The following is a 9,646-nucleotide window of genomic DNA, read 5'->3' as shown; positions in this document are numbered from 1 at the left end:
CCAGTCATGAGGTCTACAAGAAATTACAATTTCTTACATTTACTTTGAGGAATCTGCTTTGACATTTTGCTAGATGAAGGCCACCAGTGAACCATTGTTTTCTTATTTCGTATTTAGGTTTGAGAGAGTTGAGTAGGCGTACCTGAATGTGAGGGTGGGGATCCCTCAAAAGACAGTAGGATCAGGGTCATTGTGTTAAAGAAGATTTTGTTTAGGTGTCTGTAACGAGAATGAATTGACACAAGCGTATAATGTTTTATACTCAAATTTGATAACAAAGTTCATATTCAGTAAGCTTGAAGCTTTAAGCAGCTCTGCAGGCCGCTTTTTGGTATTTCCTATGTTCATAGTCCAGTTAGCTGGTTACTGTACCGGGTTGTCCATTCTCACATATTTTGTTTGCGTTTATCACCCTGAGAGGTCACAGGTTAAAGGGAGAACTGGTGGAGAGATCTGCTGGGATGGACTTTGTTAAAATAATTCCAAATCTGACTGTCATTGTGAGATGCCAAGAAGTGACCATAGCATGTTGCTAGTCAGAACCTGCACCCTGGCAACAAGGTGGCAGGGTACCTGCGCTGGCGATAGGCAGCCTTTTTGCACCAGCATTAGGGGAAACACAGAACAAAGGCTTTAAGCAACAGGTCAGAGTTTACCACTCTCCTGTTAGATGAACCAGTTTTTTGTGAGTGACCTTACAAGAAGGATGACCCTACACCAAATGGGGATGGCCTGATTCTTTTTAGGGCCCATGTATAGAGGGGTTACACAAACATTCAGGAACTTAACATCAGGACCAAAACAGCAAACTCAAGAGCCCTCTTCACAGGTAAGTCTTTGGAAACCCCAGACCCATTTCAGATCGGCAGAGGTCCACACTTTCAGTGCAATCACATAACCCCCATCACTATACTTGATATATCAGTTTGTTAACTGAGTTTCCCCTTAACTGACACAATTAGAGTGTACCCTGAACTAACATGATCTATGCATATAATTCTGCAATCAAGGGTTTTTTAATGTTTTATTAAAATTATACACATTACAACAAAATATACATTGTGATTTCATACTGTCGAGTGGCAGCATTATAAGAGGTAACAACAGCTCGAAACGTATAAAACTATTTTTCATGTCATTCTTACATATTATATTCATATCAACACAATCAAAAGTTTAGTTAAAATTAGCAGTAGCTTGTCCTGCAGTTATTGCACATGACAGAAGGAACGTAAGGATTTGCCTACTAGTGTGCTGGTGAATGCTGTACATAAAGTGTTAAATACAATCAGAACTGCCTCAGAATGGCAATACAATCTTTAAAAAAAAACCTTTAACAATCAGAACACCGTTTTGGCATATTCTTTGTCTCACAGACAAAGATAAACAGGACTTGGGCATCTAAGTTGCTTCCTTGGTGTTGGGGTCTTTTTTAGGGGGACACGTCGTGGCTCTCAACGCTGTCATGAGGCGAGGAGTCTTCCTGACTTTCTGAGCTTTCGCTGCTCTCCGTGTCGGGTTCAGTAGTCGCTTGCTTCAGACCCCGGAGCTGCACGTGTTGCTCAGGGCTCTCGTTGCTGGCGGGGGTGTCAGGGTGGCTGTCCGCTTCCACACTGTGGTCAGGCTGGGCTTCAGGGCTCTCGTTGCTGGTGCTGTTGTCCACTTCAACGCTGTGGTCAGGCTCGGTTTCAGGGCTCTCGTTGCTTTGGTGGCTGTCTGGGTGGCTGTCCTCTTCCACGCTGTGGTCAGGCTGGGTTTCGGGGCTCTCGTTGCTTTGGTGGCTGTCTGGGTGGCTTTCCTCTTCCACGCTGTGGTCAGGGTGGGTTTCAGGGCTCTCATTGCTGGCGTGGCTGTCAGCATCATCTGTGTCAGTAACGTCAGCATCTGCTGAGGGCTTGTCTGCATCGTCTGGTTCATCAGCCTGCTCAGCGGTGGTATCCAGAATAGCCTGTTGGACAGAAACAGAAATTAGACACATCCCATGAACTACTAAACAAGACTTTTTCATAAAAAATATCTACATGTCCCGAGTGTACCTTAAAAATAATATTTTCTTGAGGAGTTTTTGTTGTCTTCATGCTAGTAGCATATATGCTTAACTTTGTGGCATAGCACCCAACGGACTTGTGCAGTTGATGTCTATTTTATTTGGTTTAATTAGTAAATTAGCTCCTTTGTGATAGTATATTGGATCAGTGTGGCAAAGTGTGATCGAGTTGTGGGGCCGTTGAAGTGCCAGTCTGAGTAAATTGGGGCAGTATAGGTACCCTGGATTAGGGCAAGTGAGAAGGGGCGTCGACTAAAAAGGGCCTCCTTGGAGAAGAGACAGAGCTGTTTTAGTCATTTCAGGATCTTCCGTGACCCACCTTGCCCCATAAGGGTCCTTACCTGAGCACCGGCGCTCTTCCAGTCTTTTGTTTCGACGGAGTGGTCTGCATCGTCCGCTGCCCTGATTTCCAGTGGTACGCTGTCACTGTCTCCCCTGCCGGCACTGTCTCCTTGAGTAGAGTCATCGATGTAGGCTTCAGTGGAAGGAGCAGCAGTCGTGGCCGCAGGTTGTTCCTCTGAAGAGTCAGAGTCTGAATGGCTGTCAATGGAGACGTCTTTTGAGGAGTTCTGAAAAGTGAGTAGTGAGAATAATGAATTACTACAGTGCTGATCACATGTGATCTATTGTTTGTTGTTGCTAGGATACTGGGGTGGATCTGAAGCAACCCTGTTTCTTTTCAAAGATTTTTTTGTGGCCTGGCATCACTGGATATGCTGTTCTTCTAAAACTGGGTTGACACTGATCTGCATGGCGGGGCATTTCTGTAATGGCAAAAAAGCCAAATACAGATGTTGCTGCTGTTAGTAGATATGGTGGTGCAGAATCACCGCTATAGCAGTCCCACCCAACTGTTCTCAGTAGTTTTCACCAGAGAATCTCAGTTTCCTCCAATCAGGTAGTCTAAAATACACATCTGTTGGTGGCTGTCCTCTCCTACATGCTATGGATGGACAGAAACCCTTTGAAATGACATGGGCCAACCTTTGTCTATCACCTTCCTATACCACCGACTTGTTGTTTCAACATACATTATTCATCATGATAATGATTCGTTGTTCTTTGGCTGATGCGAGTTTATGTCATAAAATAGTCCTTAAAGGGACATTCGCACCAGAAGTACTGATTCTGCTTTACAAGTGGGGCCAGTAGGAAGCAAGAAGCTGTGGTTGCAACCTCATTGGAGGTGTGCAGACTAGAACAAACCAAGCACTGTAATTTCAGGCAGCTACAATGTGACAATGATATCCATACACTTTATAAAAGCAACTTTAACAAGAATCGGCAAATCCAATATGTCTGGTGTTGCATGCCTGTTTTTTGGCTTTGCCAATGCATGTTTTGCTTTGTCATGGGGCTTGGAAAACTTTCTTGTTGGGGATAAGTTGCGGGCCCTTTTCAATCTAAAAAATATATTGGCTACAGGCAAAAGAAGTTTGGTCTGAAAAAGCACACATTACCATAGTATTCCCTGCCATTGAAAGGAACAATATTGTGTGTAAATATGCGCCTTGTGAAAGGGTAACGTGACTTTACATGCAGTAAAATCACCCAATAGTTGAAGTTGACTAACCCACTGCCTCACACTGTATGCTGTAGTAGGCAGAATTAATATGTGAATGACACATAAACAGACCAAGAGATGAGGAGGACTGGCTGAAAGCGCCTATAAAGTAAGGACCTTATTTATGAAGTTCTGCCGTAGGGCAGCGCCGCAGGCCTTCCTGCAACACCTGCCCTACAGTTAAAGAAAAGGGCAGAAATGAGCCGTATCTATCAGATACGGCACCTACCTGTCCTTTTCCCCTTCTCCGGTGCAAAATGGGCAGCCGTGTGCCAACACAGGCAACTTTGCATCATGGCGCGAGGGTGCCTGTGTTACGAGGATGATTAGTTTTGTGCAGGAAGGGTAACCTTCCTGCACAAAAACAATCACAAGAGGCTTTTTCCTCTTTCCATGTGTGATTGCAGCACACATAGAAAGAAGGAAAAACTAGGAGAAATAAAGATATTTCTCCTCGTTGTCCGTCCCTTATGCTTCACCTTGGGAAGCGTAAGTTTTGGCGCTGCCTCAGATTTACGATTCCTCGTAAATCTGGGGCAGTGTCAAAAAAGATGTTGCTGGGAACGCCCCCAGCAACACCATTGCACACCCCTTTGACACCGAAAACTGTGTTAAAGGGAACGATATTCACAAGGCAGCATTAAGCCAAAAACAAAAGTGGCTTAGTGCTGACACGTAAATATGGAGCAGACTCCTGCGCCACGGAACGTCACAAAAAGTGACTTTCCGGCGGTGAAAGTATATTGTAGAAATCATTTTTGTAAAATCAAAAGGTCTTGTCTTGCTCCAGACCTAAAAAGTGTGGGACTCTAAATTTGATGGCTTAAGTGCTGCCTGCTATGTGAGCACTTTGTTATATGGCAGAAACATGGAGTGGAAGACACAATGGAGTGTTTGGAGGCTGGGAGGGGGCGATAGTGCCGATTCCAGCGAGGAATACTAGGTGCTGTGAGAGGGAAGCTATTTAGAACAGGAAGGATCAAAGCGACGACGTAATCACTTAGCAAATTTGAGCCAGAAAAGTACATTTCCAGATAAAATTCGTGAGAAATGCAATCTTCAGCTCAAAATCATTTTTTATCACTTTAGCAACCGACACACTTAATTTTATTGGTTGGAACTGTTTGTGGTCAGATCAATTGACGAGAATCACTTAGATCTCAGTGTTAAACGCGAATTGGACTTTTGCTAAAATAAAAATATTCCAGATCCTCTGGATCCTCACCTGGCTGTCCTCCATGCTGGCCGAACGTCTAGATCGGTGGCGTGCCTGTCAAGGACAATAAAGGCAAGTTATATTTTACACGTTTTTTCTCTTCAATCAGGTGGAAAATGACATTTGGTGTGAATTTACACAAAGCATCGGCGGTACCTACCGGCAGAGCCCAGGCCACGCTGAGGAGACAAAGGCACAGCACTGCAATCTTCATGTTCATGGTCAATCTATAAACAGATAATAGAAATATGATTATACAGAGTGCAAATGTTGGAATAAAAGACCTCTTGTGGCACGTGCATCTACAGGTTTTTTACTGTGAGACCTAGTGACGTGTCTCTTGTACATAGCGTGTAGGACTGAGCGAAATTTTAATTACGCCAGAGTAATTGCAGTAATTTCAGTAAGCAAGCATTACTCTTATGAATTACCAAAATTACACGATTACGCCAACTTGAGTAATTAAGGGTAATTTGATGTAAAAATCCTGCTCCTGGAGCACAGAAACACGGTGCTAACAGAGAGCGGCTGCGGACTTCTGCTGTTCGGGTCCTGCGGTATTTAGTGCTATTTTCTTGGCGCAAAATGCATCCTCAGGGCTGTTTTGGACGCAAAGATGCATTTTGTACTAAGGAATAGCGCTAAATGCTGGATTACACTTCTCACAAAATCACTCATAATTAGGAGTAAATTTGCTGTTATTATGAGAAATTACCGTAGAGAGAATTATGCAGTTATGCCCACCCCTAAGAATATGGCATGTTATTCCTCATTTGAACTGACTAATAGAAACACCCATTCGTGCCGCGTGTCACATAGTAATGGCATTTCCAAGCTAATATACAATTCCAAGTTTATTTTATGAAAACTCAAAACGAATCAACCGACCCTTGGTAGCATTGAGGCACTCTGCTCCCAAACATGTGATTGGTCTATTTGGCACCCGTGCATTCCTCCATCTCTCAACCTACCTTTCCCATTTTGAAAGCTCAAATTCTCCTGCCAGTCCATCCTAAATTAAAATCAATCTATTCTAACCTTCCATACTTCATCCTACCAGTGCTGTGGTAAACCAGCTTGCTCGTGCATTAGGGACGTGGGAAATGCTCACCCTTGCTAGAATTTCTTCAAACTCCTGATAAACCTAATACATAATTTATGTGAAGTGTTCTTGTTGTGCGATCTACTTCAAGTGCTTACAAGTGAGATTTCTAAAACCTTTGATCAATTCGACCTTCCCCATGCATTATTAAGACTGAGGGCTTCTTCGGTGGTGCAAGCATCCCCATGCATTGTTGCGATGGAGGTCTTCTGCAATGGTGCTTGCTTCCCATGCAGTGTTGCGACTTAGGGCCTCTGCAGTCGTGTACGCTCTCTCATGCAGTGTTGAGAGTGAAGGCCTCTAAAGTGGTGCAAGCTTCCCCATGCATTTCTGAAACTCTGCTCTCATCTCCATGAAGCACTACATGTGAAGGCCTCTGCAGTGGTGCAAGCTTCCCATTAAGTTCTGAGCCTGATGGCCTCGGCGGTGCTGCATGTTTGCCAATGCAGTGTTGCATCTGAGGGCCTTTGCAGTCCTGCAAGCTTCCCCATGCACTGTTGAGACTCAGAGCCTCTGCAGTGCTGCAAGCTTCCATGCAGTGTTGAGACTCAGAGTCTCTGTAGTGGTGCAAGCTTCCCATGAAGTGTTGAGCCTGATGGCCTCTGCAGTTCTGAATGTTTGCCAATGCAGTGTTGCATTTGAGGGCCTTTGCAGTGCTGCAAGCTTCCCCACGCACTGTTGAGAGTCAAAGCCTAGCGGTGCAAGCTTTCCATGCAGTGTTAAGAGTGAAGGACTCTGAAGTGCTACAGGCTTCTCATTCATTGTTATGACTAAAGGACTTCTAAATTGGTCTGGCCTCCCAATTCTGCATGGCAATTACCTGAGACCCTGCTCAGACATTCTGTAGTCGAAGGAACCTCAAAGTCCGGGGGTACAAGCTTTGAAGGTTTTCAAACCTAAGATTTTAGTTGTCAGGACTCGTGTGGGTTAGGCATTACCTATAGGGCACGTTTCAGTTCAATTGAATGAGGCTTACGATTCATGTAGTTTAAGCTTAAGTTCATTCAATTCTTGGCCTCTCGGCTGGGATGCTGTTTCACTGATGGGAACAGATGAAGCCCTGTCAATAATGTCACTCTTGGCATGGAGGTGTACTGTGATCACGAGAGCCCTGTTACAGAATAACCACAAGATCTAAAGAAAAAGACATCTGCGGCCTCTTCAAAGATTGCAGCTATGGGTAAAGCGCCTGGAACCCCACTCATACCGGGGCTACAAAAAAAGTAAGTAATATATTTGCTTACATTCATTGTTAATGACTGTCTCACAAACATTAAGTTTGTGTCTTTTTGCTTTAGCTTGAAGTGCATGGCCTTCAATAGACCCCTATCCTCGTGTAAATCCCTCCATTCTTTTCAGTGCTCCACTGGCCACACATTGTCCAGCTGAACCCACAAGCTCAGAGGTAATGCAGTGGGAGGCATGAGGCCTACACAGGGCTTCATCTGCACTGTTCATTCAATCATTCTGCTCTATCCTGCTCACTTCCTCACTCGTATGGTCATTGTAGACCAAAGCAACACAAGGAGGTGATGGACGGAGCGCTAAAACTTCTCAGACACTCACCCCCAGTCACAGATCTGGATTGAATCCATCATCGTTCTATGGCTAACTTCGCCACTCCAGTTCAGTCCCAGCCATATGCAAATCAGTCTTGGCCCTGTGCCTCATGGGAACAGTCCAGCCCAAACTGCCAAGCCATGTCTTCCATCCATAGTGTCTGCTTTCACCCTGGCTGCCCCCTTCCATCTCACTTCTTTTCTAATGGTAGGTTTTGAGGTTCTATCTCATAACTGCCCCCCACAGACACTGCCACAAGCAGGGGCTTACAAACTGTTACCAAATGTTTGACAGGGCGAAATCAAATATTTTCAATTAATAAAATAGTAATGAGCTGCCACGGGTAAGACTTGTTCTTCATAAGGGGCTCCTACGTTTTACCCTGAGGCTGAATCTTGGTAAAGTACACAAAGCTAATTTTCAGCAAATTCCAAATTTGCATAAACCTTGCCATTTTTATCACACTCAGCCTCGGAGAATAAGTGGGTGTCTTTCTAGAAGACGAGCACAGCTACAAGAAAGACACCCACTTATTCTCAGAGGAATGGGGCTGAGTGAATAAACATAACGACAACAAACATAACGAATGATGAAACACACACAGAGCTCAGCTTTCCTTAAAATTCCATATTTTCTTTGGCACACATGCCGATCAATTTTGTAATGAATGCTTGTAGTCAAGAAAGTGGTCACTTGAGGTCACAGCACTTTTCAGTGTGGCCGTGAAAACACGGCGAAGTACACCGCAGCGGAATATTTTTGAGGAAATGTTCTGCATTTCAGACAAAAAAATTCTCTATGTGACCTAGAGGGACTCACAAAACGATACTTGGCCTAGTGCCTAATAAGTCAGTTTGTAACCAGGAGACCAGAATCTAATCCCAGCTTTTCCCACGTGACCAAATTGTGTGATCCTGGGCTAATTCCCAAAGTTCCCCATTCATCTATTTTCTTGTCTGCTAAATCCGCAGAAATTAGTTTGCTCCCAGAATTATCCAGCGTAAAACTAAACAAGGCTTTAAAAAACATACCAGGAAACATGTAATTGGCAGAAGATATAGGCCAGGATACCAATGGTCAACTGTACAACCATAAACGCATGGATTTGAGCCTGAATTCTTCACTTTAAACATGTGATCAATTGCAAATAATCTCACTGAACACTCCAGGTTTTTGCCAGTGAGGAGACCCAGGTACAGCAAACCCCAGTACCAATGACAGGTGATAGCTGAACCTTAAACATGGCGATAAGCGCTCCCAATTTGACAGAATCTTAACGCCATGTTTAAGGTTCAGCTATAAACGTACCAATCTGAAAGCACAACTGGGGTTGCAATTCGCTGTTTGCAACTATGCAAGCATCCTCATGCATAAGAAGCACTACATTTTGCAAAACAACACTTTTTTTTTTATATATCCATAGCCTAGAAAAAAAATCTGCATAAAACCCCAATAGGAAAAATGCATATATCAATCCCCTATTATAAAGTCATATTACCTTGCTTTTGTTGTGAATCAGGCGAATGAGGTCTCTGGCTGGTGAAGCTTGTCAGCCGGGTCAGGAGCAGCAGGAAGTTTGGTTCGGTTCTTTCCGAAAGGATGCTGAGATTCTCTGCTCAATCCTCGTTACCTCCTGCTATTTAAACGCTGTCCCCGAGCCCCCCGTCCAATCCCCGCGCAGCAGTCATCATGACGTCATGAGGTTTCGTGCAACGCTGGCTCTACCCACGTGCACCCACGCTTCCGCCTGTGGTTGGGGTTTTAGGAAAAAGCACCGTTCTATAGTTAAACATTTGTTTATGAGCGGTGTCGGCTGGTTAACCAGTCGCCGACCTGGACGCGTGCCAGATCAGTAATGCAGAGTGGGTTTAAACTGCCACTGTCTGTGTTGTTTTTGGGTCCTGGTTTGAAGCAGTGTTTATTTCTAGAAATTTCAGTTTCCCCGCTGTCTCTCAGATGAGTTACCGTCTTTCTCATGTGTAATGCGTGATAACTGATGACAACACCTAACTTTTATGAAGCAGAGATGGTAGAAGTTGACTGCTTTTTTAACATGCATGTTTAGACATATTTGCATTTTACATCATTTTTAATCATACTTTTTATTCGGGTAATATTATTAATATTTCTCCAGCATTTAACGTGTGGTTCTCTTGT

At 44.1% G+C, this 9,646-nt stretch overlaps 1 protein-coding gene across 1 annotated transcript; it reads right to left on the bottom strand.

Annotated features, from left to right (window-relative positions):
• Positions 1-1,010: 1,010 nt before the first annotated feature.
• Positions 1,011-9,113, bottom strand: LOC146866312 (uncharacterized). The gene is made up of 5 exons (XM_085635365.1): positions 8,988-9,113; positions 4,988-5,054; positions 4,837-4,881; positions 2,389-2,616; positions 1,011-1,948 (listed from the first exon to the last, which is right to left on the bottom strand). The coding sequence occupies exons 2-5, from the start codon at positions 5,045-5,047 to the stop codon at positions 1,433-1,435; spliced, it is 849 nt and encodes a 282-aa protein (XP_085491491.1). The 5' UTR covers positions 5,048-5,054; positions 8,988-9,113; the 3' UTR covers positions 1,011-1,432.
• Positions 9,114-9,646: the final 533 nt, after the last annotated feature.

This window comes from Triturus cristatus, chromosome 2_1, assembly GCF_964204655.1.
Source record: "Triturus cristatus chromosome 2_1, aTriCri1.1, whole genome shotgun sequence".
Taxonomy (NCBI): Eukaryota; Metazoa; Chordata; class Amphibia; order Caudata; family Salamandridae; genus Triturus; species Triturus cristatus.
Note: the sequence above shows the minus strand (reverse complement) of the source record. Positions and strands in the feature narration are given on the sequence as shown.